This window comes from Pan paniscus, chromosome 1 (assembly GCF_029289425.2).
Source record: "Pan paniscus chromosome 1, NHGRI_mPanPan1-v2.0_pri, whole genome shotgun sequence".
In the NCBI taxonomy this organism is placed as follows: domain Eukaryota; kingdom Metazoa; phylum Chordata; class Mammalia; order Primates; family Hominidae; genus Pan; species Pan paniscus.
In genome coordinates, this window is record NC_073249.2 from 2,565,995 (window position 1) to 2,593,218 (window position 27,224).

At 42.3% G+C, this 27,224-nt stretch overlaps 1 protein-coding gene across 1 annotated transcript; it reads left to right on the forward strand.

Moving 5' to 3' along the window:
• The first annotated feature begins 17 nt into the window (after positions 1-17).
• Positions 18-25,947, forward strand: TFB2M (transcription factor B2, mitochondrial). The gene is given in 8 exon segments (XM_003807984.5): positions 18-459; positions 1,844-1,932; positions 8,761-8,914; positions 9,574-9,722; positions 14,980-15,069; positions 17,772-17,834; positions 21,698-21,858; positions 25,306-25,947. Coding segments are annotated over 8 exon segments (1,182 nt in total). The 5' UTR covers positions 18-155; the 3' UTR covers positions 25,478-25,947.
• Positions 25,948-27,224: the final 1,277 nt, after the last annotated feature.

The following is a 27,224-nucleotide window of genomic DNA, read 5'->3' on the forward strand; positions in this document are numbered from 1 at the left end:
GGAAGGCTCCGCTGTTCGCATGCGCAGGCTCTAGTGTTTACTTCCGCTTGACCTGGCCCGGACGCCAGAAAATGTTCCACGTGGGATACCCTGCGTGGGGTTCACTGTAGTAGCTGCAGTAGGTGATTCTTGGAGCGGGCCTGAGAGACAAGGACATGTGGATCCCAGTGGTCGGGCTTCCTCGGCGGCTGAGGCTCTCCGCCTTGGCGGGCGCTGGTCGCTTTTGCATTTTAGGGTCTGAAGCGGCGACGCGAAAGCATTTGCCGGCGAGGAACCACTGTGGGCTGTCTGACTCCTCTCCGCAGCTGTGGCCCGAACCGGATTTCAGGAATCCGCCAAGGAAGGCCAGCTTAGACTTTAAGCGTTACGTAACCGATCGGAGATTGGCGGAGACCCTGGCGCAAATCTATTTGGGAAAACCAAGTAGACCTCCACACCTACTCCTGGAGTGCAATCCAGGTGAGTCCGGCTGAGTTGCATTTTCTTGGATGTTCATCATTTATTCAAACGTATTGACCCTCCTCGGGGTGCTATTTTAGATACTGGGGTTTTTTTTGTTGTTGTTCTTTTGCTTTGAGACGGAGTCTCGCTGTATTGCCAGGCTGGAGTGCAGTGGGGCGATCTCGGCTCCCTGCAACCTCCGCGTCCCGGGTTCAGGCGATTCTCCTGCCTCAGCCTCCCGAGTAGCAAGAACTACAGGCGCGCGCCACCACGCCCAGCTAATTTTCTTATTTTTACTAGAGACGGGGTTTCGCCGTGTTGGCCAGGATGGTCTCGATCTCTTGACCTCGTGATCCTCCCGCCTAGGTCTCCCAAAATGCTGGGATTAGAGGCGTGAGCCACTGCGCCCGTCCAGATACGGGTCTTTCTTTGAAGCTCCTTAGTTGGAGAGATTGCCCACTACATAAGCGTAGAGTCTGTATCGTTAATGACACCACAAAATATTTCTGTAGCAGCTTGCACTTTACACAATATTTTGATAAAACATGCTCTTAGATCTTATCTCCCCGAAAGAGTTGCAAGCCTCTGCCAGCTGAAAAAATGATGTTATCTTATTCTTCCGTGCATTCCCTATAGACCATAGCAGGATGCTAAGAACACAAGATTTATAGGCTTTTTGAATGATAATTTTTAAAGCACCATTTCATATCACAGGGAGTCAGTTCTGTTTAGGCTTGACAATCTCTTTGATGGTTAAAGCATCCGTGTAGTCCGTGAGAAAGTGATAGGCTAGAGGCAATCTATTTTGCTGTGATTTTTTTCTTCTAAGAGGTAGTGAATCATGGTGATGAAGAGTGCAAGTTTTGACCTGGTGCGGTGGCTCACGCCTGTAATCCAGCACTTTCAGAGGCCGAGGCGAGTGGTTCCCTTGAGGTCAGGAGTTCCAGACCAGCCTGGCCAACATGGTGAAACTCCGTCTCTGCTTAAAATACAAAAATTAGCCGGGCGTGGTGGCGGGCGCCTGTAATCCCAGCTACTCGGGAGGCTGAGGCAGGAGAATCGCTTGAACCCAGGAGGTAGAGGTTGCAGTGAGCCGAGATTGCCCCACTGCACTCCAGCCTGGGTGACAGAGTGAGACTTCGTCTCAAAAAAAAGTGCAGGTTTTGCAGTCACTGACAATGATTTCAAAGCCAAGCTGCACCACTTTTGATGCTGGAGTCAAATAAGTATATATAATCTCCTGTTTCCTTATATGTAAAAAGGAGAGTGACATCTACTTTGCGGATGCTGTCAGATTTAAAAACCAGGTAATAACGTGTGAAACATCTAATGAAAGTTTGGTATTGAAAGAGATTATGTTGTTTCTTGTGCAAATAAACTTTTCGTTCTGTTAATGTGCCAGGTCCTGGAATCCTGACTCAGGCATTACTTGAAGCTGGTGCCAAAGTGGTTGCGCTCGAAAGTGACAAAACTTTTATTCCACATTTGGAGGTATATTTTTAGTTTCTCAACGTATGTTATTGTTTGTTCAACTATCTGTGAGTGGTTTAAGGAAATAGAATTAAGCACACAGTGTTTTAAATAGAATATCTTTTAGGGAGCCATCTCTGAAATATCTTGTTTATTCCCAAAGACTAGAACACAGTTAATATTCAGTGCTGTTGAATGGCTGAAACATGAGGAGTTCTAAGACTTGTTTGCTAGTTCTAGGTCGGCTACAGCCTAGTTGGGTGACTTTGAACAAAGCGTATAACTGGCATCCCTAGGCTTGTTTCCCCATTTCTACTAAGCTGCGCTGTGCTCCTTTCTTCTGTGAGCTTGGAATCTAATTGGAATAAGTGCTAATATTAGATTAATGGATCTGTGTAACCTCTATATTTAGGGTTTCAAAGGCAAGAAAGGTTGGCATACAAATTAAGTATCTTTTATCTGAAATGCTTGGGAACACAACTGTTTTGGATTTCAAATTTTTTCATATTTTGCAATATTTGCATATACATAATGAGATATCTTGGGGATGGGACCCGAGTCTAAAAATTCCTTTTTTGTTCCATATACATCTTATTCATAAGGCCTAAAGGCAATTCTGTATAATATTTTAAATAATTTTGTGCATTAAACAAAATTTGTATACATTGGACCATCAGAAAGCAAAGGTGTCACTATGTCACCCACCCATGTGAACAATCTCCTTGTTTGACATCGTCATCATCCCTGACTTTTTTTTTTTTTTTTTTTTTGAGATGGAGTTTCTCTCTTGTCACCCAGGCTGGAGTGCAATGGTGTGATCTCGGCTCACTGTAACCACTGCCTCCCAAGTTTAAGCGATTCTCCTGCCTCAGCCTCCCAAGTAGCTGGGATTACAGGCGCCCGCCACTATGCCCAGCTGACTTTTGTATTTTTAGTAGAGACGGGGTTTCACCATGTTGGCCAGGCTGGTCTTGAACTGCTGACCTCAGGTGATCCACCCACCTTGGCCTCCCAAAGTGCTGGGATTACAGGCGTGAGCCACCATGCCTAGCTCCTGACTCTGAATTTATATGCTTCTGATAAGCCATCATTTTCTTACACTTATTCACACATGAGTGCTTAACAGTAGAAAAAATGACATACCATTAGTACAGTAAAAAAAAAAAAAAAGTGTGTTCAGAGAAACTAAGCAGCACAGCAGCAGCAGCATCAGAATCCCTGTGTCAGCTGTTGAACAGTGGAAACACACAGCGGCAGGCTTTCAGTCTCCTGGGATGCTGTGTTTTCATTGAAAGGTTACTGTATACCACATTTTATTTTTTCTTAAGAAGAAACATCAGAAGCAGCTGAGGGACCAAGAAGCGGGTGCGTTAAGGCTAAGGAGACATTCTGCCGGCTGGCTTTTAAAAACGTTTCCTGTGGGCCGGGCGCGGTGGCTCACACCTGTAATCCCAGCACTTTGGGAGGCAGAGGCGGGCGGATCACTAGGTTAAGAGATTGAGACCGTCCTGACCAACATGGTGAAACCCTGTCTCTACTAAAAATACAAAAATTAGCCGGGCGTGGTGATGCATGCCTGTAGTCCCAGCTACTCGGGAGGCTGAGGCAGGAGAATCGCTTGAACCCAGGACTCAGAGATTGCAGTGAGCTGAGATCACACCACTGCACTGCAGCCTGGGCGACTGAGCTACACTCTTTGTCTCAAAAAAAAAAAAAAAGTTCCCTATGGAGTCATCGCCTTATTAACAATGGTTTTTGTCTTAGATAACTCCCTTCGATTTTTATAGACTGACCTCATCTTCGTGTTGTATACCTGCATTTTCACTGCAAGCCTGTCACAGAAGGTCGGGTGTGGAATTTTCCACTTTTGGCATCATGTTGACACTCAAAAAGTTTCACATTTTGGAGCATTTCAGAATTTTTGGATTAAGGATGCTCAGCCTGTAGTCAGATACAGTTGCATAGAGTGAAGGCATCATCCAAATAGATTTTTCGGTGATTGTGCTTCTTAAAAAGCAGACACATTTACGTAACAATGAAGAAGTGGAAATCCTTTGGGTCTTTAACCAGTCTCTTACTCTCATTCTCCTTCCCTCTTTTATAATCTTCCGTTTCAACTTAGGAAACTTATATTTCTCTATGCCAACTTTGTGAAACCATGCAGAATGGCTGTATCCAAAATTGCATGACAACAAAAAATTGTGAAAATGTCTGTCAAATCCAGTTGTTTAATTCTTTTAAAACTATGAGTATGAAATTATTGTTATTCTACCACTTACTGTTTTGAAAACAGTTCAAGGTTTTAGCTAGGTTATTTAATTGATGTTAAATCTGAGGGAGTTCCAAAAATGTGAAGAAAAAACACATAATTGTCCGAAGATTTAAGATCCTGAAATGTGATTCAGTAAGCATAGTCATCTGTAGTTTCAACTTGGAAATTAAAAATGAGAAGATAACTTTTATCCTGATTTGAGGAAAAAAAAAAAAGCCTATATTTAAAGGTTAATCTACATATTCACAAAGTAATTAAGATTGTATTAAAATGTCTTTGTTTCTATTTAAAGTTTGTTATTCTGTAACACAGTAGTTGCTTTTTTCTACAAATCTTCAAGGCTGAGGACCGAGGCCCATGCCTGTAATCCCAGCACTTTGGGAGGCCAAGGCGGGCAGATCACTTGAGGTCAGGAGTTCAAGACCAGCCTGGCCAACATAGTGAAACCCCATCTCTACTAAAAATACAAAAAATTAGCTGGGCGTGGTGCTTCATGCCTGTAATCCCAGTTACTTGGGAGGCTGAGGCAGGAGAATCACTTGAACCCGGTAGGTGGAGGTTGCAGTGAGCCGAGATCATGCCATTACACTCCAGCCTGGGCTACAGGAGCAAAACTCAGTCTCAAAAGAAAAAAAAAACCTTCAAGATAACAGTTTAATTTTAAAACAATTGTTTAATGAAAAAAGGAAGGTTAGGGACTAGAGAATTTTTGAAACAATAATTATGATAGGAATATCAATAACAAAATGTTTCTGAAGCTATAAATGTCAGCTAAAAATATAAACATCATTGACTAAATCCAGTCTTTGATTAGAACTAGTTTTTTCTCTATTAAGGCTCTTATTTTCTACTAGCACTGACTTGTACTCAACCCTTAGTACATATTCTCTCACTTTTTAGTAACCATTGTTATGATAAATTGAAAAGCCATTCAAATAAAATTTTGTGTGAATTAATCTGTTTGCCAGAGTGAAAAGAGAAGTAACAATAGGTAAGCAGAACTCTTGTGGCTCTGAGTCAGGGACTTAAAGTGCTGCGCTTAGCGGATAATGCTTCTGGCCACCTAAAGTTTGTTCCTGAAAACTGAAAGGAGTTTCAGTGGTGATAGCTGGGATTACAGGCGACCGCCACCACGACCGACGAATTTTTTGTATTTTTAGTAGAGACGTGGTTTTACCATGTTGGCCAGACTGGTCTGGAACTCCTGACCTCGTGATCCGCCCGCCTCAGCCTCCAAAGTGCTAGGATTACAGGCTTGACCCACTGCACCCAGTAAATGAGACAAACTTAATGACTAACTTAAGTACCTAACTTAATGACTAGTAGAAACTCAAGGGTTACTTGCCTTTTCTCTGTTCTTTTCCCGTTCTGTTTTTGAATCCTAATGCAATCCAGTTGAATTTTTAAATGTGATCTGTTGTATGAATTGAATTATTTATCCTGAAGCTTTGATTATTATCATGTTTGAATTGTTGAGTGTTAACTGACAAGTGCTAAAGCAAGAATGTACGGTGCCCTCTCAGAACATACAAGTGTATTGAAGCCATAAAGTGTTCATTGTTTATACATTTTCTTTTTCTTTTTTGAGACAGGGTCTCACTCCCATTGCCCAGGCTGGAGTGCAGTGCTGCAATCACAGCTCACTACAGTCTCAACTTCCCAGGCTCAGGTGATTCTCCCACCTCAGCCTCCCAAGTAACTGGGATTACAGGCACACGCCCCAACACCTGGCTGATTTTTTGTATTATTAATAGAGACAGCGTTTTGTCATGTTGTCCAGGCTGGTCTCAAACTCCTGGGACTACAAGCATGAGCCACCACACCTGTGCTGTTTAGCTTTCCTTAATTACAAAGATTAAACTGCCTTTTTGATAACTTGAAAGATTATGTTAATGCTATATCAGGGGTGTCCAATCTTTTGGTTTCCCTAGGCCACCCTGAAACATCAACTGTCTGGGCCATACATAAAATACAGTAATACGAACAGTAGCTGATGAGCTTAAAAAAAAAAAAGTCCATGCATACATCTCATAATGTTTTAAGAAAGATGACAAATTTGTGTTGGGCCGCATTCAAAGCCGTCCTGGGCTGTATGCGGCCCTCAGGCCACAGGTTAGACAACCTTGCCATGCGTGTTGACTGACAATCATATGCATTAGGTAGGTACTCTTTCTTTTAGCTTCCATGACACCACACTCTTGTGGTTTTCCTCCTTAGTTGTATTCTCAGTTTCTTGTCATTAGACTTTGGACATACTCTACCTTCAGGGCTAGTCCTCTGTTTCTCCCTAGTGTAGACCCCTGACTTAAATTACCTTCAACAAGCCAAATTCCCACACATTTAGATCGTCAGCCTGGACCACTCCACTGAGCACCTTATTCAGGTCTGCAGCTTCCTACCTGGCACCTCTACCTAGATCACATAGTAGGCATCTCGAAATTAATGTGACCAAATGTATATGATTTCCACCCCCAGTCTTTCCCTTCCTCTAGTCTTTTAAAAACTTCCCCTTGAAAGTGATTGTTAAAATGTACTAGATTTGTTTGTTTATTTACTTTGGAGATGGAGTCTCACTCTGTCACCCTGACTAGAGTGCAGTGGTGCAATCTCAGCTCTCTGCAACCCCTGCCTCCTGGGTTCAAGCGATTTCTCCCACTTCACCTCCCCAATAGCTGGAGTTACAGGGGTGTGCCACCACCCCTGGCTTACTTTTGTATTTTTAGTAGAGACAGGGTTTCACCATGTTGCCCGTGCTCATCTCAAACTCCTGACCTTGGGTGATCCGCCCTCTTTGGCCTCCCAAAGTGCTGGGATTACACGTGTGAGCCACTGCACCCGGCCAAAATTTACTAGATTTTTGAGCTGGAGACGGTATCACACACCTGTAATCCCAGACACTTAGGAGGCTGAGACAGGAGCATCACTTAAGGCCAGGAGTTGGAGACCAGCCTGGGGACATAGTGAGACTCATCTCCATAAAAAATAAGAAGAAAAAGTATTTTACTAGATTTAGAAATAGGATAATACAGGTTGAATACAAATGCTTAAGAAAAAATAGGTGTTTGCATTAATAACTTTAAGTTACATCATTTCCAACCTTAATAAATATTAATAGAATTTTCTGTGCACAGAAACATCAGTGTACACATTAAAAACATAATGCCTTCTTACTGATTTTTTTTTTTCTGTAACTTCAAATTAAGTTTATGGAGTCTATAACTGATTCTTGCCCTAACTATGAAGGTCTCTAGTACTACTGCAAGATGAGCAAATCAGAGCAGTGAGAAGACTGAGATACATTAGACCTCTTCCAGCAAACAAGGTGTATAGTTGCTTCTGTCTTTAGAAAAAGTAAATGAAAATTATGGAGATGAGCTAAGTTCATTTATTTGGTGGATAGCTGACTAGATTCCCCTAGAAGAAAGATATTCTCTTGAATCCATCTGCCTTTCACTTTTATATTTTAATTGTTTTTCTTTACTGTGAAACATCTTTCATTTTTTCTTCCCATGACCAAAGCAGATGGCTCACAGTTCTCTATAAGAGGCCAATCATGGTGTCAGAATCTTTGCCCAGTGCTTCAGGTAGCCACTACTAAGCAGGCAGGGGTGGCGTGAAAAGCTTTTGAATAGCTGAAGCCATTATGATAAAGAAAGTAAGTGGGGCCGGGTGCAGTGGCTCACACCTGTAATCCCAGCACTTTGGGAGGTCAAGGTGGGCAGATCTCTTGAGCTCAGGAGTTTGAGACCAACCTGGGCAACATGGCAAAACCCTGTTGCTACAAAAAATCCAAAAAATGGTGGGGCGTGATGGTATGCACCTGTAGTCCTAGCTGCTTGTGGGACTGAGGTGGAAGGATCACTTAAGCCCAGGAGGTCAAGGCTGCAGTCAGCTGAGATTGCGCCACTGCACTCCTGCCTGGTTGACAGCTTGTCTCAAAAAAAGAAAAAAAAAGTAAACAGATAAAGAAAAATTTATGATAGTTTATTTCTGTTTGGGGGGCTTTTTCTTGGTAATATTGTACTTTTGCCACTTTTCAGGTATTGATTGATTTTTACTTCCTCTGTTAAATTTTGGGTATGTTAGTAATATTTTCTTTACATAGTTATGGAGGTAGAAATATTTTTTGTAAAAAGGTAATTCAGCCAGGCGTGGTGGCTCACGCCTGTAATCCCAGCACTTTGGGAGGCCAAGGTGGACGTATCATGAGGTCAAGAGATTGAGGCTCTCCTGGCCAACATGGTGAAACCCCATCTCTACTAAAAATACAAAAAACTGGCTGGGTGTGGTGGCACACACCTGTAGTCCCAGCTACTTGGGAGGCTGGCACAGGATCGCTTGAACCCAGGAGGCGGAGGTTGCAGTGAGCCGAGATGGCGCCACTGCACTCCAGCCTGGCAACAGAGCGAGACTCTGTCTCTCAAAAACAAAACAAAACAAAACAAAAAAACCCCAGGTAATTGAATTATTTTTATTTTTACATTTTATTATGGTTTTTTGAAGTAGAGTTTTTTGAATTGTTGCAAAGTATACTTAATGCTGAAAATTTTTAACGTGTTATCTTTGTCTCTCTTTAGTCCTTAGGAAAAAATCTGGATGGAAAACTACGAGTGATTCACTGTGACTTCTTTAAACTAGATCCTAGAAGTGGTGGAGTAATAAAACCACCTGCTATGTCTTCTCGAGGGCTCTTTAAGAATTTGGGAATAGAAGCAGTTCCTTGGACAGCAGGTCATTTTTGGAATTTACTAAAGCAAATACCTAGAATTTGCCAGGTTTCTCTAGCAGTATAACTGATTTGTTGATGAAATTTGTGTTTTATTTATTTGTTTGTTTTCTGAGATGGAGTCTCACTCTGTCACCCAGGCTGGAGTGCAGTGGCGCGATCCTGGTTCACTGACCCTCTGCCTCCAGGTTCATGTGATTCTCCTGCTTCAGCCTCCCTAGTAGCTGGGATTACAAGTGTGTGTCACCACACCTGGTTATTTTTTTGTATTTTTGGTAGAGACGGGGTTTCACCATGTTGGCCAGGCTGGTCTCAAACTCCTGCCCTCAAGTGATCTGCCCGCCTCGACCTCCCAAAGTGCTAGGATTACAGGTGTGAGCCACCGTACCCCGCCGAATTTGTGTATAATTTATATTATATTAATACAGTTTATGAGCAGATGCTCTGACTCTGAATATGGCATTTACCTCACCTGGACACAGGTACCCAGTTTATTTCCCCAAAAGCCAAGTTCCATGCCAAGGAAAGATATTGAGGCTTAGTTTTAATTGAAATAAACTTGAAATTAATATAGTTTGTTAACTTAGTTTGTCTCAAAAAAATATGGACATAGGACAAAATGCTAAGAACTTTATTCAAATCTTTTTGCTTATATTCCTAACAGACATCCCTTTAAAAGTAATTGGAATGTTCCCAAGTAGAGGTGAGAAAAGGGCACTTTGGAAACTCGCATATGACTTGTATTCCTGTACTTCTATATATAAATTTGGACGAATAGAAGTAAATATGTTTATTGGTGAAAAAGAATTCTAGGTATGTTATTAACAAATACCTATTTTTTGTTCTGAGTCTGTAATTTTTCTCTGAGTACTCTTAATCTGTGCGATTTTAATTTAGGGCTCATGACATTTGAGGGTCTAAGATTGTTTTTAAATTCTGCAGAGCAGTCTTATGCTCAGGTTGCTTTTTCAGTGTACAGTTGAGTGGTTTTAAGTGCATTCCCATTGTACAGCCGTTACCATCATCTGTCTCCAAAACCTTTCATCATCCCATACCAAAACTCTGTACTCATTAAACACAAACTCTCGTTTCCCTCTTCCTGCGTCCCCTAGTAATCATTATTCTTTCTGTCTCTATGAATTAGACTATTCTCTTTACCTCATGTAAGTTTACTCTACAATATTTCTTTGTGTCTGGCATATTTCACTTAGCATTATGTTTTCAAGGTTCATCAATGTTATAGCATGTGTCAGAATTTCATTCCTCTTTAAGGCTGAATAATATTCCATTCTGGCCGGGCACGGTGGCTCACTCCTGTAATCCCAGCACTTTGGGAGGCCAAGGCATGCTGATCGCTTGAGGTCAGGAGTTCGAGACCAGCTTGGCTAACATGGCAAAACCCTGTTTCTACTAAAAATACAAAAATTAGCCAGGCGTGGTGGTGCATGCCTGTAATCCCAGCTACTTGGGAGGCTAAAACAGGAGAATCACTTGAACCTGGGAGGAGGAGGTTGCTATAAGCCCAGATCATGCCCCTGCACTCCAGCCTGGGCAACAGAGCAAGACTTTGTCTCAAAAAAAAAAGTCTATTGTATATATATACTACAGTTTGTGTGTTGATGTATCAATGACATTTGGTTGCTTTTACCTTTTGGCTGTTGGGAATAATGCTGCAATGAACATGAGTTTACCAATATCTCTTCAAGTCCTTTGAGTGTACAGCTAGAAGTAGAATTGCTGGATCATATAGTAATTCTATTTTTAGTTTTTTGTGGGTTTTTTGTTTTTTGTTTGATTGTTTGTTTGTTTTTTGAGACAGGGTCTTGCCCTGTTGCCCAGGCTGGAGTGTAGTGACATGATCACAGCTCTCTGCAACCTGGACCTCCTGTGCTCAAGCGATCTTCCCGCCTCAGCCCCCAAGCTGGGACTGCAGCCACACACCACCAGGCCCAGCTTTTTGTAGCGATAGGGTCTTGCCATGTTGCTCAGGCTGGCCTCCAACTCTGGGACTCAAGCAGTCCTCCTGCCTCAGCCTCCCAAAGTGTTGGGACTACAGGCATGAGCCACTGTACCCAGTCTATTTTTAGTTTTTTGAGGAACTGCCATACTGTTTGTTATCCGTCGTGGATGCACCATTTGATATTCCTACCAGCAGTGCACAAGGGTTCCGATTTCTCCACAGCATTACTGAGAGTCGTTTTCTGGGTTTTTGGTAATACCTCTCCTAATGGTATGAAGTGGTATTTCATCGTGCTTTTGATTTGCATTTTCCTAATAATTAGTCATGTTGAATATATTTTTATGTACTTACTGACTGTATATCTTTTAAGAAATGTCTGTTCAAGACATTTGCCCATTTTTAATGGGTTGTTTGTTGCTGAGTTTTAAGAGTTCTTTATATATTCTGGATATTAATCTCTTATCATACATGATTTACAAATATTTTCTCCCATTCTATGGGTTGCCTTTTAACCCTGTTAGTTGTGTCCTTTGATGCCCAAAGTTTTTCATTTTGATGAAGTCAACTTTGTCTCTTTTTCTCTTTTGTTGCCTGTGCCTTTGGTGTCATACATAGCTCAGTGGTCCGCAACATCTTTGGCACCAGGGACCAGTTTTGTGGAAGACAGTTTTTACGTGGATGGCGGCGGGGATGGTTTCAGGATGATTCAAGTGCATCGCATTTATTGTGCACTTTATTTCTATTATTATTACATTGTAATATATAATGAAATAATTATACAACTCACCGTAATGTAGAATCAGTGGGAACACTGAGCTAGTTTTCCTGAAACTAGATGGTCCTACTTGCGGGTGACAGGAGATAGTGACAGATCATCGGGATTAGATTCTCATAAGGCCCTTGCAACCCAGATCCTTCGCATGCGCAGCAGGGATTGCGTTCCTATGAGAATCTAAGGCGGCTGCTGATCTGAGAGGAGGTGGAGCTCAGGCGGTGATGTGAACGGTGGGGAGCGGCTATAAATACGGATGACGCCTCGCCTGTTCACCTGCCACTCACTTCCTGCTGTGTGGCCCAGTTTCTAACAGGACACGGACTGGTATCAGTTCGTGGCCCGGCGATTGGGGACCTGTGTCATAGCTAATAGATCATTGCCAAATCCAGTGTTGTGAAGGTTTCCTTGTGTTTTCTTCTAAGAGTTTTATAGTTTTGGCTCTTGTTTAGGTCTTTGATCCATTTTCAGTAAATTTTGTTTATGGTTTCAGTGTCCAGCTTCATTCTTTGATCTAGTTTTCCCAGCACCGTTTGTGGAAAGACTGTTCTTTACCGCCATTAAATGGCTTTGGTGTTGGTGTCAGAAATGATTTGACCATATGTGTACGCGTTTATTTCTGGGCTCTATTGTATTCTATTGATCTAAATATTTGTCCTTAGGCCAAGACAACACTGTGTTACTACTGTTACCTTGGTAAGTTTTGAAATCAGGGCTGATTCATCCAAATTTATGCTTTTTAATGATTGTTTAGGCTATTTGAGTTTCCTCGAGATTCTATATGGATTTTAGGCTGGATTTTTCTGTTTCTCCAAAACGCGTTAGGATTTTCCTAGGGATTGCGTTGAATCTGGAGATTGCTTTGGGTGGTAGTGGCATCTTAACAGTATTCAATATTAAATCTTCCAATCCACGAACATGAAATGTCTTTCCATTTATTTGTGGGTTTTGTTGTTGTTGTTTTCATTTTTGTTTGACACAGGGTCTCACTCTGTCACCCAGGCTGGAGTGCAGTGGCAGGATCACAGCTCACTGAAGCCTTGACCTCCCAGGCTCAGGTGATGCTTCCACCTCAACCTCCCCAGTAGGTGCGACTACAGGCGTGCACCCCCGTGCCTGGCTGATTATTGTCTTTTTTGTAGAGATGGTTTTACCACGTTGCTCAGGCTGGTCTTGAACTTCTGGGTTCAAGTGATCCTTCTACCTCAGTCTCCCGAGGTGCTGGGATTGCAGGTGTGAGCCACTGTGCCTGGCCTCCATTTATTTGTGTTTTTAATTACTAGCTTTTAAGTTACTTTTGGTGCTATTGTAAATGGAATTGTTTTTCGAATTTTCCGTTGGTAGTGCATAAAAATGCAACTGATTTTTGTATCCTGCAGCTTTGCTGAATTTATTAGGTTTTTTGTTTTGTTTTGCTTTTTTTTAGACGGAGTCTCGCTCTGTCACCCAGGCTGGAGTGCAGTGGTGCAATCCCGGCTCACTGCAACCTCCGCCTCCCAGTTTAAGTGATTCTCCTGCCTCAGCCTCCTGAATAGCTGGGATTACAGGCACGCGCCACCACGCCCAGCTACTTTTTTTGTATTTTTAGTATAGATGGGGTTTCACCATGTTGGTCAGGCTAGTCTCAAACTGGTGACCTCATGATCCGCCTGCCTCAGCCTCCCAAAGTGCTGGGATTACAGGTATGAGCCACAGCGCCCAGCCAGGTTCCCCCGCCCGCCTTTGTTTTTAAATAGAGACAGTGTCTCACTTTGTTGCCCAGGCTGGTCTCAAACACCTGGGCTTAAGTGATCCTCCTCCCTCGGCCTCCCAAAATGCTGGGATTACAGGTGTGAGCTACCATACTCAGCTGAATTTATTAGTTTTAACAGGATTTTTTTTTAATATTTAAGGGGTTTTATAATTTTTTTTAAACTTTAAAACATTAAAAGAAATTTTTTTAGAGACAGGGTCTTGCTCTGTTGCCCAGGCTTGAATGTCGTGGTATGTTCATAGCTCACTGCAGCCTCAAACTCCTGGGCTCAAGTGACACTCCTGCCTCAGCCTCCCTGTAGCTGGGACCACCTGTGCACACCACCACACCCAGGTAGTTTATTTTTGTAGTGACAGGGTCATGCTGTGTTGTTCAGGGTGGTCTTGAACTCCTGTCTTCAAGTGATTCTCCTGCCTCGGCCTCCCAAAGTGCTAGGATTACAGTTGTGAGCCATTACACCGAGCCTAAGATTTGAGACTCTAGTTCAATTCTCTGTAATGGAAGGTCTTCCTGACAACCTTGATCTCGCTATGAGTGTCATCTTTCTTTTCTGCCCAGAATGTTTCATGTTATTGATCTGTTAATCCAGTTTGACGGGAAATGCTTGTTTGTCTTGCTGTGTTGCCCATGCTGGAGTGCTATGGCCTTTCACAGGCACGGTCATCTCACACTGAACCCCCAAACTCCTAGACTCAAGCAGTCCCCTTGCCTCAGCCTTTCGAGTAGCTGGGACTACATGTGCACACCACTGCACCCAGCTTTTTGTATCTAATTCTAGTTTTCTCTGCTTAAATTTCTAGGTGCTATTAAGATAGTACTATTAAGACTCAAATAAGATTAAGATTTTTATAATGCTTATTTGTATTGCTATGGATTAGGATAGTGGGGCAAAAAATGAAGGGATGATTTGCTCCCCCAGACCCATTTAGTAAATACATATTTGCTAGCCATGGAAAGACAGCGGGGGCCTCAGGACCTTGGGGCTGTGCATACACTATTAAACAAAGGAAAGACAAGGAGAAAAGTAGGAAGTACTGTGTTAGATTCCTGCTGCTAGGGTTGTATTCCAGTGGCCCATGCCTCTTTTGCCGTGGACCTTTTCACGTGTGGTTTCTTGTCTGCGGAGTGCCTTCCCATTTGTTGAGGTAACCTCGTCCTTTCAAGTCAGCCTTACACTTGTGTGTTGTTGTTTTTTAAGAGATGCGGTCTCACTATGTTGCCCAGGCTGGTCTTGAACTTCTAGGCTCAAGCAGTCCTCCCACCTTGGCCTCCCAAAGTGCTGGAATTACAAGCGTGACCCCGCATGCCCTGCCGTTGCCCCTGCTGGAGTGCTGTGGCTGTTCACAGGCACGGTCATCTCACACGGAACGCCCAAATTCCTGGGCTCAAGCAGTCCCCTTGCCTCAGCCTTTCGAGTAGCTGGGACTACAGGCGTGCACCGCTGCACCCAGCTTTTTGCATCTAATTCTAGTTTTCTTTTCTTTAATGTCTAGATGCCATTAAGATAGTCCTATTAAGAGTCAGCATTTGTTTTTAATTGATTATAGATGTGTATAACATGTAATTTTTATTTTCCTTTTACTAGAAACTAATGGCAGATCCCGGAAATCCAGACTTGTATCATGTATTAAGTGTTATCTGGCAATTAGCTTGTGAGATTAAGGTTCTGCACATGGTGAGTAAAATCCTTCTGTTTAAAAACGTTTTTCTTTAGCGACAGGGTCTCATTATGTTGCCCAGGCTGGAGTGCAGTGGCACAATCATAGCTTGCTGCAGCCTTGAACTACTGGACTCAAGTGATCCTCTCACCTTAGCCTCTGGAGTAGCTGGGACTACAGCCAGGCGCCACCATGCCTGGCTAAGTTTTAAAATGTTTAAGAATATTGCCCAGCCTGGTCTTGAACTCCTGGCCTCAAGTGATCCTTCTGCCTTAGCCTCCCAGATCACTGGGATTACAGGCATGACCCACTGCACCTGGCTCTAATTTTTATTTTTTTATTTTTTGAGATGGAGTCTCACTCAAGTCACCCAGGCTGGGGTGCAGTGGTTCGATCTCGGCTCATTGCAACCTCTACATCCTGTATTCAAGCAATTCCCCTGCCTCGGCCTCCCGAGTAGCTGGGACTACAGGCGTGCACCGCCACACCTTGCTAATTTTTGTATTTTCAGTAGAGACAGGTTTCACCACATTGGCCAGTCTGGCCTTGAGCTCCTGACCTCAGGTGATCTACCCGCCTCAGCCTCTTAAAGTGCTGGGATTACAGGCGTGAGCCGCTGCGCCTGGCCCTGGCTCTAATTTTTAAATATTTGCAATGTGGATCTTCACGTGTTCTTGTCACTGCTTCCGCCTGAAAATATGCTGAGGTCTTCAGTCTGCACCTTGCTGTATTTTTTTTTTAAGCTCAGGAATGTTATCTCATTTGATTTTAGCTTTTGTTCCAATTCTTTTTTTTTCCCCTCAAAAACATTTGAGGTTCTTAGGTTGGATCTCTGATCCTTGTCTTTGGTGTCTGTCATGCTCTCATCATTTTTCTCCATTCCCAGAATCTCTTCACACTTAGTCTTCACATCACTGATTCTGCTTTCTGCCTGCACTGTATATTGTACTCTCAGTACTATAGTTCTTGGTTTCTCTAAAATTCTTCCTTACCCACTGATCTTGTCTCATTCTGTTGACTTTCATCTCAAGTCTTCTGTCCTGGTAGCTTTCAGCTAGTTTCTTCAGAGAGGCCCTCTGAGGACTTTAGCTTGCAGAATGTTTTCGTCTTCTTGTTCCCTTAGTATTTGCTTTCAAAGGTCCCGTGTTAGGTTTTGCCATTTACTAAACTCCAGAAAGGAAAGGTCTTTCTGGACCTAACATTTCTCAGCACTTGCTCCACTGTGTGTCTACATCTGTAGAGTAAGTTGTTGAAGTCAATTCCCAGTGTCTTGCAGGTTTTCCTCCACTGTCCTTGATGAGGGGAAAGCTGTTGAGGCTCGACCAGGCGTGTGGGAAGTGGCAGTACTCATTGTGCACAGCTGATGGTGCTTTTCTTCCCCCACTTAAAGTGACATTCCTGGAACTGCTAGGAATTTCACAATTTGGCCACAATTATATGTTTTAGCCACTCTCATTGCCCCTGTAGTTAATAATAAATTGTTATTTGACAGTGGCCTTTCAGACCTTGTGTTCAATATTGTTTAGTCTTTTAAGCCTATGTCAGATCTATTTTAACCCACTCTTATTTTGGAATTTAATATGGTTATGGGTATGTATCGTTTTTTTAATAGAGAATACTTTTTCAGGTGGGTCGGTTTTTTATTTTGAGACACGATCTCACTCTGTCAGCCCAGGTTGGAGTGCACCAGCACAATCTCGGCTCACTGCAACCTCCGCCTCCCAGGCTTAAGCAATCCTCCCGCCTCAGCCTCCCAAAGAGCTGGGACTGCAGGCATACACCACCACACCCAGCTAATTTTTGTATTTGTTGAAGAGACAGGGTTTCACCGTGCTGCCCAGGCTGGCCTTGCATTTGTTGAAGAGACAGGGTTTCACCATGCTGCCCAGGCTGGCCTTGCATTTGTTGAAGACACAGGGTTTCACCGTGCTGCCCAGGCTGGCCTCGAACCCCTGACCTCAAGTGGTCCTCCTCCCTCAGCCTCCCAGAGTGCTGGGATTACAGGCGTGAGCCACTGTGCCTGACCGGATCATCTCTCAAAATTGCCTTATGCACAAAATTCTATTACAAAAGATAGATACCGAAAAATAGTGATCCATTTTAAAATTGACACTAGGTTTTTGTTATTGTTGTTTTTGGATAGGGTCTCACTCTGTTTCCCAGGCTGGAGTACAGTGGCTTACTGCAAACTCCAGCTCCCAGGCTCAAGCAACCCTCCCACTTTGGCCTCCTAAAGTGCTGGGATTATAGGCATGAACCATAGCACCTGGTCGACACTAGTATCTTTATTTGTTTATTTCCATATATGTTCTAACATATTCACATAGTTTGATTAATAGGCTTTTCCACTGAAGTAGGGCAAAAAGAAATCCTCAGCATTAATCTAATATCCCTTAAACTGCTGATTCTGACTGTGATATGGAAATATTGAGTGGTAAAAATTATAACAAATACTTATTTGCGTAATTGCATAACAGGCGAAGTCATGTTTAATAAGGAAAAGAGGTACTAGTATTTGGGTAGACTTTTGATCCTCCTCCTCTTTAAAAAAATTAAGGAGAGAGATGTGTATTATTTAGCTATAACATGTTTCTCTTAAATCCAATTAGACTGACCATTCTCTTATTTAGGCAAGGTGTTTTTTAAGGAAGTAATAATTTGGGGCACTTTGACCAAAGAGAAATAAAAGATGTTGTTTTGCTTTGTTTTTCTTCCCCAGGAGCCTTGGTCATCATTTGATATATACACCCAAAAAGGGCCGCTGGAAAACCCAAAGCGTAGGGTAAGAATAAAATAATACCTTTTCCTTTTTCTCCCTACGTGACATATTTTTTATTTTTTTTTTAGGACTATTTGGTAGTCTGTATTTAACTTTTTAATTTTAAAATATCTAGAAACATTCTTTAAACATATCTTACTACTTTTAATGGATCAAAAGTATTTTGGAAGAGTTTTATCAGCTGTTATACAATGGATGCTAGCATAGTAATAGGCTTAAAAACAGAATCTGAGTTCTCTTCTTATCTCTTTTGAAATGAAGGTACATTTCAAATTTGGAAAATAAAATAATTTTAATATTTAATTAGATTAATTAGAAACAAAATTTTATGACGTATTAATCGATTAGAAATTTGTGATATTCAAGGTCAAGAGATCGGGACCACCCTGGCCAACATGGTGAAACCCCGCCTCTATTAAAAATACAAATCTTAGCTGGGTGTGGTGGCGCATGCCTGTAGTTCCAGCTATTCAGGATGCTGAAGCAGAAGAATCACTTGAACCTGGCAGACAGAGGTTGCAGTGAGCCAAGATCGTGCCACTGCACTCTAGCCTGATGACAGAGCGAGACTCTGTCTCAAAAAAAAAAAAAAAATTGTGATATTACTACTCTTATTACATGGTTGAATTCACTGATAGGTACTTCTTGATTTTTACCCAGGAGTTAGGCCTTTATTTTTGTTCATTTTTTAATCTTTGTATGTAAGAACCAAAGTGACAATGTTATAGTCCTCCATTTAGTTTATCTCAGGGCTAGTTGTGAAATTCTAATAAAGTAGCTAAAGTTTCACAAAACAATTTTTTGACTCAATTCAGAAGTTTCACTTTAGAATTAGATGCCTGTCTTTAAGGTTTGGGGCTTAAAAAAAAAAAAAACGAATTAAATGCTATCAATGGCCTAATCTCAGCATAACAGCTTAGTCTGAAGATCTTGTTTGTTTGCTTACTTATGTTTTTTTCTCACACTTGCCACTAAAGGAAAAAGAAAATTACCAGTTTTCTTTCAATGTTGTGATTTTAGAGTGATCAGTCATCATTGTGCTTTTAGTTCTGTTTGACTATTTATACAGCATATTTATGTAGTCCCAAAAAACAGAATAGGAATAATACATTTTGTCTAATACAGTACATTTGGATACTATTGGGGACTTATCCAAATATTCCACAAATGAACAATCCTGTATATAATATACTTTCTCAGTTTTTCAGCAAGAAGCTGAAAAGCTTAAGTTTTTTTGGCCAACTTAAAAATATAAACTTGGCCGGACGTGGTGGCTCACACCTGTAATCCCAGCACTTTGGGAGGCCGAGGTGGGTGGATCACGAGGTCAAGAGTCTGAGACCAGCCTGGCCAACGTGCTGAAACCCCATCTCTACTAAAAATACAAGAATTAGCTGGGTGTGGTGGCGTGCGCCTGTAGTCCCAGCTACTCAGGAGGCTGAGGTGGGAGAATCAGTTGAAGCTGGGAGGCAGAGTTTGCAGTGAGCTGAGACTATGCCATTGCACTCCAGCCTGGATAACAGAGTGAGACTTTGTCTCAAAAAAAAAAAAAAGTGTGTGTGTGTGTGTGTGTATATACATATATAAACTTTTAGGGATGAAGATGAAATAAGCAAATGTCATATTTTATGACAGAATTTATTTTAGATATTTCACATGTATCTTTGCTATCAAGGTGCTCATATTGCTATGGAAGCAGTTTGAGACATTTAGCAGGTTTTTAGGGCCTGTCATTTCTATCCAAGTTTTGTTTGAGACCTACTTTTTAAATGTCCGATTAAAAATTTTAGTCAATAACTTTTTTTGTCCTTTGGATCCGATGGTGATGTTTTATCTTGAATATAGCAAGGACTCAATATATGTTAATGGTTAATGCCATGTTTGGGTTTTTTGTTTTCCTTTTTTTGTTTTTTATTTACTTATTTTTTTGAGGCAAAGTCTCATTCTGTCACCCAGGCTGGAGTGCGATGGCATGATCTTGGCTCATTGCAACCCCTACCTCCCGAGTTCAAGTGTTTCTCCTGCCTCGCCCTCCCGAATGCTGGGATTACAGGCATGCTCCACCACGCAGGGCTAATTTTTGTATTTTTAGTAAAGATGGGGTTTCAACCATGTTGGCCAGGCTGGTCTCAAACTCCTGACCTCAGGTGATCCGCCTACCTTGGCTTCCCAAAGTGCTGGGATTACAGGCGTGAGCAGCCACGCCCAGCCTATTTTTTTTTCTTTTTTTTTTTTTTCTTTTTTTAAAAGACAGTGTCTCACTCTTCTCCCAGGCTGGAGTGCAGTGGCATAATCACGGCTTACTGCAGCCTCAAACTCCCGGGACTCAAGTGATCCTCCCACCTCAACCTCCCAAGTAGCTGGGACCACAGATGTGCAGCCCACGCCCAGCTAGTTTGTTTGTTTGTAAAGAAGGAGTCTCCCTGTGTTGCCCAGGCTGGTCGCTAACTCTTGGGCTCCAGCGATCCTCCCGCCTTGGCCTCCCAAAGTGTTGGATTGTAGGTGTGAGCAACCCGGCCTCATGTCTGGGATTTGATTTTACCCTACTTACATGTTAATAAATGTTACTGTTTCTCGGATGTTGGCCTAAGACTCCTGGATCAGACAGAGGATGTTCTGTGCCTCTCTTCCCATGGAGTGATGTGAGGTGGCTCAGTTGGGTGCCTTGCATTTAGTGGACTTGCTTTGCAGCTGAGAAGTACAGAGCTGGGGGAATCTAGGTCTTTTTTTTTTTTCCGAGTCAGGGTCTTGCTCTGTCACCCGGGCTGGAGTGCAGTGGCGTAATCTCGGCTCACTGCAAACTCCATGCAGCAGTCTCAAGCATCCTCCCATCTGAGCCTCCTAAGTAGCTGGGGCTACAGGCATGCACCACCATACCCTGCCAATTTTTGTACTGTTTGTAGACACAGGGTTTCGCCATGTTGTCCAGGCTAGTCTTGAACTCCTGGGCTCAAGCGATCTGCCCACCTCAGCCTCCCAATGAATCCTCCTCTTTCATAGCAAACATTAAGCAAGCCTACCCTTTTGTTTTTTTAAGACAAGGCCTGGCTCTGTCAACCAGCCTTGAGTGCAGTGGCATGCTCTCAGCCTCCACCTCCTGGGCTCAAGCCATCCTCCCACCTCAGCCTCCCGAGTAGCTGGGACTACAGGGACACACTGCCACACCCAGCTAATTTATTTTTTATAGAGATGGGGTTTTGCCACGTTGTCCAGGCTGGTCTTGAACTCCTGACCTCAAGTGATCCACGCCTTGGCCTCCCAAAGTGCTGGGATCATGGGCATGAGCCACTGCACCCAGCCACAAGCCTGCTCTTTGTCCTGGAGAGAGACGTTATCTCCTCCCTCAAGGTTACTCATCGCAAATAACTCTGAGAAATGGCCCAATTCATTGGTAAAGACCAATTAGGGCTTTGTGTTCTTGGTGTACACAATAAGAAAATGTGGGCCGGGCACGGTGGCTCACGCCTGTAATCCCAGCACTTTGGGGAGGCCAAGGCGGGCGGATCACAAGGTCAGGAGATCGAGACCATCCTGGCTAACACGGTGAAACCCCATCTCTACTAAAAATACAAAAATTAGCGAGGCGTGGTGGTGGGTGCCTGTAGTCCCAGCTACTCGGGAGGCTGAGGCAGGAGAATCACTTGAACCCGGGAGATGGAGCTTTCAGTGAGTGGAGATCACGCCATTGTACTCCAGCCTGGGCGACAGAGTGAGACTCTATCTCAAAGAAAAAAAAAGAGAATGTGAAGACACTCAGGGCCTGTGGTGATTGTGTCTTTCAGCAGATAGCTTGAAGGAAGAAGCGAGCAATGTCTTACTCTGGCAATGTTTTGTGACTAATGCAATTCATTTTTTCTTCTCTCCAGGAATTATTAGACCAATTACAACAAAAGCTGTATCTTATTCAAATGACTCCTCGTCAGAATTTATTTACCAAGAACTTAACACCTATGAACTACAATATATTTTTTCACTTGTTAAAGCACTGTTTCGGGAGGCGCAGCGCCACTGTAATAGACCACTTACGGTGAGTGAAAAGAGTAAAAGCAAGTATAAAGTAGCAACGATGCACAAATTATTTTTTCATGCTAGAGATCTACTTTTATATCTTGATTGACAGAGTGAGGTACCATGTTTTCCCTCATATTTCTTCAAAATAATTTGTTCTCCCTGGTGTACATTTTGAGGAAAATATATTTTTCCCATAATCTCTCATTGAGTTTCATTTATTTTTCCTTCTTTGAAAAAATGCCCAGGTTGTTTAATCTTTTTGAGAATATAGGCTCACCTTTATCTTACAGGAAGCACTAGCTGCCTACCACTAGTGGGGTGGAGAGAAATCAGCATTACTGGAGGCATGCCCACACTTACCTCTCATTGCTTGTCTTCAGTGGTTCTGTTTCTTAACCAGAGTAGGGATAGATAATTATACCACCCTGGTTCCCTTGCTCTGGATCAAATTTTGTTTTTACCCAAAGCTTTGTAAAAATAATAGCTTGTAAGTAACACTACTTGCTTTATGTCTATATAAGTGAAAAACATTTTTTTGTTGTTGTTAGAGACAGGGTCTCGCTGTGTTGTCCAGGCTGAAGTGCGGTGGCACAGTCTCAGCTCACTGCAGCCTTGTCCTCCCAGGCTCAAGTGATCCTCCCACCTCAGCCTCCTGAGTAGCTGGGACTACAAGCATGCACCACCACGCCCGGCTAATTTTTATATTTGTAAAAATATAAAATTTATATTTATATTTTGTGTTTATAAATTGTATGCCAATTTTTATAGAGATGGGGTTTTGCCACGTTGCCCAGGCTGGTCTCAAATTCCTGGCCTCAAGCAATCCACCCTGCTTGGCCTCCCAAAGTGCTGGGGTTACAGGCATGAGCCACTGCACCTGGCCATCCATGTAATTTGTATGTAGGGCTGATGCACACACCTCTGTAAGTAGTGCTGGGGTTACAGGCGGGAGCCACCATGCCTGGCCATCCATGTAATTTGTGTGTAGGGCTGATGCACACACTTCTGTAAGTACAGCTCGGGTTACCAGCATGAGCCACTGCACCTGGCCATCCATGTAATTTGTATGTAGGGCTGATGCACACACCTCTGTAAGTACTGCTGGGGTTACAGGCGGGAGCCACCATGCCTGGCCATCCATGTAATTTGTGTGTAGGGCTGATGCACACACTTCTGTAAGTACAGCTCGGGTTACCAGCATGAGCCACTGCACCTGGCCATCCATGTAATTTGTATGTAGGGATGATGCATACATCTCTGTAAGTAGTGTTGGGGTTACAGGCATGAGCTCCCGCGCCCAGCCATCTGTGTAATTTGTACATAAATCCAAGTAATTTGTATGTAGGGCTGATGCATACGTCCCTGTAAGTTGTGCATTATGCCTTGTAATCAGCAGCCCATAGTCATTCAAAGTCTCGCCAGAGGATGGGTAAAATGTTAAAATAATTATTTTAACAAATTTGATCATTTAATATTTAACTCTGAATGAGCTGTTGACTAGACAATATTTATCTAAAAATAAATGTTAAAAGTGGCAATAGCCTGGGTGCAGTGGTTCATGCCTGTAATCCGAGCATTTTTGTGAGGCCAAGGTGGGAGGATCACTTGAGGCCGGGGATTGGAGGCTGTAGTGAGCCATAAACTCACCACTGCACTGCAGTGTGGGGCACAGAGCAAGCTGACCTTGTCTCTAAAAAAAAAAAATTGGGAGGCAGAGAGCGCCAACAAGACTTTGAGATGAGCCTGGGTGACAGAGCAAGACTCTATCTCTAAAAAAAAAAAAAAGTGGTAATAGACTAGTAAAAGGCAATAGACTAATAAAAGGCAATCTATTATTTTTCATCTTGCCACATTGTGGCTATTTTGAATGAAACTATCAAGAAAATAGGGAAATAAGGAATAAATGTTGTAAATCATAGTGCAAAATATTAAAAATGCTCCTGGTAATCTCAGTGGACTAGAAACATGTTACCAAGATTCTATTCAATATCAAAAAGTACTGGAATTGAACAGACAGAGAGTCTCACTCTGTTGCCCAGTCTGGAGTACAATGGCACAATCATAGCTCACTGCAACCACAAACCCCTTGCTCAAGTGATCCTGCCTCAGCCTCTTCCCTGAGTAGCTGGGACTACTACGCCCACCACTATGCCCAGCTAACTTTTTACGATTTTTGTAGAGATGGGGTCTCACTATGTTGCTCAGGATAGTCTTGAACTCTTGGGCTCAAATGATCCTCCCACCTAGCCTCCCAAAGTGCTGGGATAACAGGTAGGAGCCACCACACCCAGCCCAAAATATTTTTTTACAATTGTTGTTGTTGGAGGCTTATTGATGGTTTGTTGCTAAGCTGATACACAGTTATATACCTCATATTATGGTATATAATATCCCTCATTGATTATATATTGTATATATATTATATAATATACCTTATATATATAATACCTCATAATGAGGCGTGTTCGTTATACCTCGTTTCAGTCAGTAGTGGACCAAATGTACAATAGTGGTCCCATAAGATTATAATGATGCTGTATCTTTTACTGTATCTTTTCTATTACTTACCATTGTGTTACAGTTGCCTACAGTATTCAGTACAGTAACATGCTGTGCAGGTTTGTATCCTTGGAGCAATAGGCTATGCCATATATCCTAAGTCTGTAATAGGCTATATCACATAGGTTTTGGTTAAGTACTCTGTAAGATGTTCAAGCAACAATGAAATCACCTAACAGTGCATTTCTCAGGACATACCTCCATCATTAAGCAATGCATGACTGTATAAGGAAGTTCGCGGCTTTATAATGTATTTACCAATGATGGTTACATCAAAATGTGAAAAATGATTCCCTCTTTGTAAACTGCCAAACAGCAACTTCTGCTGTTTGTAGTTACTGAACTTTGACATGAACCAAAAGAAGTTAAGAATATTTTTTGCAGAAAGGAAAAGGATGAAAGAGGTAGGCATAATAATTTTTTTAAACGGCAGTGATTAAACTAGAATTCGGTGTAAAAATTGATTAGAGTATGTGAAAGCCTAAACCTGCTATTAATATTTTCATTATAGGTTAGCTATGAAACTTTAGAAATAAGCATAAAGTTACTGGAAGCTCTTAAACTAAATAAGATTGCTTATATATAATAAGTTAGGCTTTTTTTTTTCTCCTTATTTCAATAGCCTTAGGAATACAAGTGATTTTTTGGTTTCATGGATGGATTGTTGAAGTCTGGGCTTTTAGTGTACCCATCGCCCAAATAGTGTACATTGTACCCAGTACGTAGCTTTTTATCCCTCACCCTCCTCCCATCCTCTTCCCTGCTGATTCTCCCGTGTCCGTTATAGCACTCTGTATGCCTAAGTTAGACATTTTAAATTCAACTTAGAAGCCATTTCTGTCACCGTGAACTGATAGATGCATGAGAAAGAATTAAGTACATTTACTTTGTATTTCTTTTGCAGTTCATTGACTCCACTTGATGCGAGAGATATATTGATGCAAATAGGAAAACAGGAGGATGAGAAAGTAGTTAACATGCACCCTCAAGACTTCAAAACACTTTTTGAAACTATAGAGCGTTCCAAAGATTGTGCTTATAAATGGCTGTATGATGAAACCCTGGAAGATAGGTAGCAACTAGACTGTCGTTTTTGGTGGAGCGGTTCATTTATTTGGAAACTATGACATGATAACCAAATTTGAAAACTCACATCCTTTCAGCAGAAGGTAACTGTTCTTGTTTCGCACAAGCCAGGCAGATCATTTCTCCTAAGCTGATATCATTGGCTTATTGGATGAAACAGTGTCTGCTATTTTATTCACAATTGAATAAAATGAAAACTTCAGTTAATTGTGGATTTGATCAGATTGAATTCGTTTTGTTTCAGATTCCTATTTAAATATTTCACTTGTACTGTTGCTGATTTTTGCGTCTTCTTGAAGAGCAAGAGTCTGTACATTATTAAGCTTAGAAAGTAAGCAAAACTGATTTACTGATTTGCCTTTCAGTTTGTTGAAATGTATTGTCAAGTACTGTACAATGAAATTATTTAAATTTTAATATGATTTAAGCTTTTTAGAAATTAAAATATTTTAAATAAGAAGATTTTGTGGTTTCTTTTGGTCTCTAAATACCTAATGAAACATTAAACTGACCCTAATTTACTCCTTTTTAGTTCTGTCATGTAGCGTCAATATAGTTTTGGTGAATAATTCAGTCTGTATTACTGAAAAGTCTGCACATTTGTTCTATCAAGAAAATTCATCTGAAGTTGGATATGAACCTAAATGGAATTTATGTGACCCTAAATGGAATTAAGAATATTTTCTTGGCCAGGCACAGCGGCTCACGCCTGTAATCCCAGCACTTTGGGAGGCCAAGGCGGGCGGATCACGAAGTCCGGAGTTCGACACCAGCCTGGCCAACATGGTGAAACCCCATCTCTACTAAAAGTACAAAAATCAGCCTGGTGTGGTGGTGGGCACCTGTAATCCCAGTTACTCTGGAGGCTGAGGCAGGAGAATCACTTGGACCTGGGAGGCAGAGGTTGCAGTGAGCCGAGATCATACCACTGCACTCCAGCCTGGGTGACAGAGCAAGACTCAGTCTCGGAAAAAAAAAAAAAAAAAAAGAATGTTTTCTTGCCAGGAATGGTGGTGTGCACCTGTAGTCCCAGCTACTCAGGAGGTGGAGGAGGGAGGACATCTGAGCCCACGGGTCTAGCCTGGGGGCAACATGGTGAAACCCCCATTTCTAAAAATATTTTATAAAACAGCTGGGCATGGTGGCAGGTGCCTGTAGTCCCAGCAACTTCGGAGGCTGAGGTGAGAGGATCACTTCAGTCCAAGAGTTCGAGGCTGCAGGGAGCTATTTATTGTACCTGTGAAGAACCGCCTGCATTGCAGCCTGGGTGACAAAGCAAGACCCATCAAACAAAAAAAAAGTTCCTAGGGTGGGCCAGGCATGGTGGCTCACGCCTGTAACCCCAGCACTTTGGGAGGCCGAGGCGGGCAGATCACCTGAGGTCAGAAGTTCGAGACCAGCCTGTCCAACACGGCGAAACCCCATCTTTACTAAAAATACAAAAAATTACCCAGGCATGGTGGTGCATGCCTGTAATCCCAGCTCCTTGGAAGGTTGAGGCAGGAGGGTCGCTTGACGCCAGGAGGCAGAAGTTGCAGTGAGCAGTGATCGTGCCACTGCACTCCAGCCTGGGTAACAGAGTGAGACTGTCTCAAAAAAAAAAAAAAAAAAAAAGTAACTGGAGTGTAAGAATGAAGTCAGCTGAGGAGTATTTTTAAATACAGCTCAGAGGGATCAACATGGTTGTAGGAAAAGGGATGGGGTCCTAAGACTGGTAAAGCACATTTTGCTCTTAGC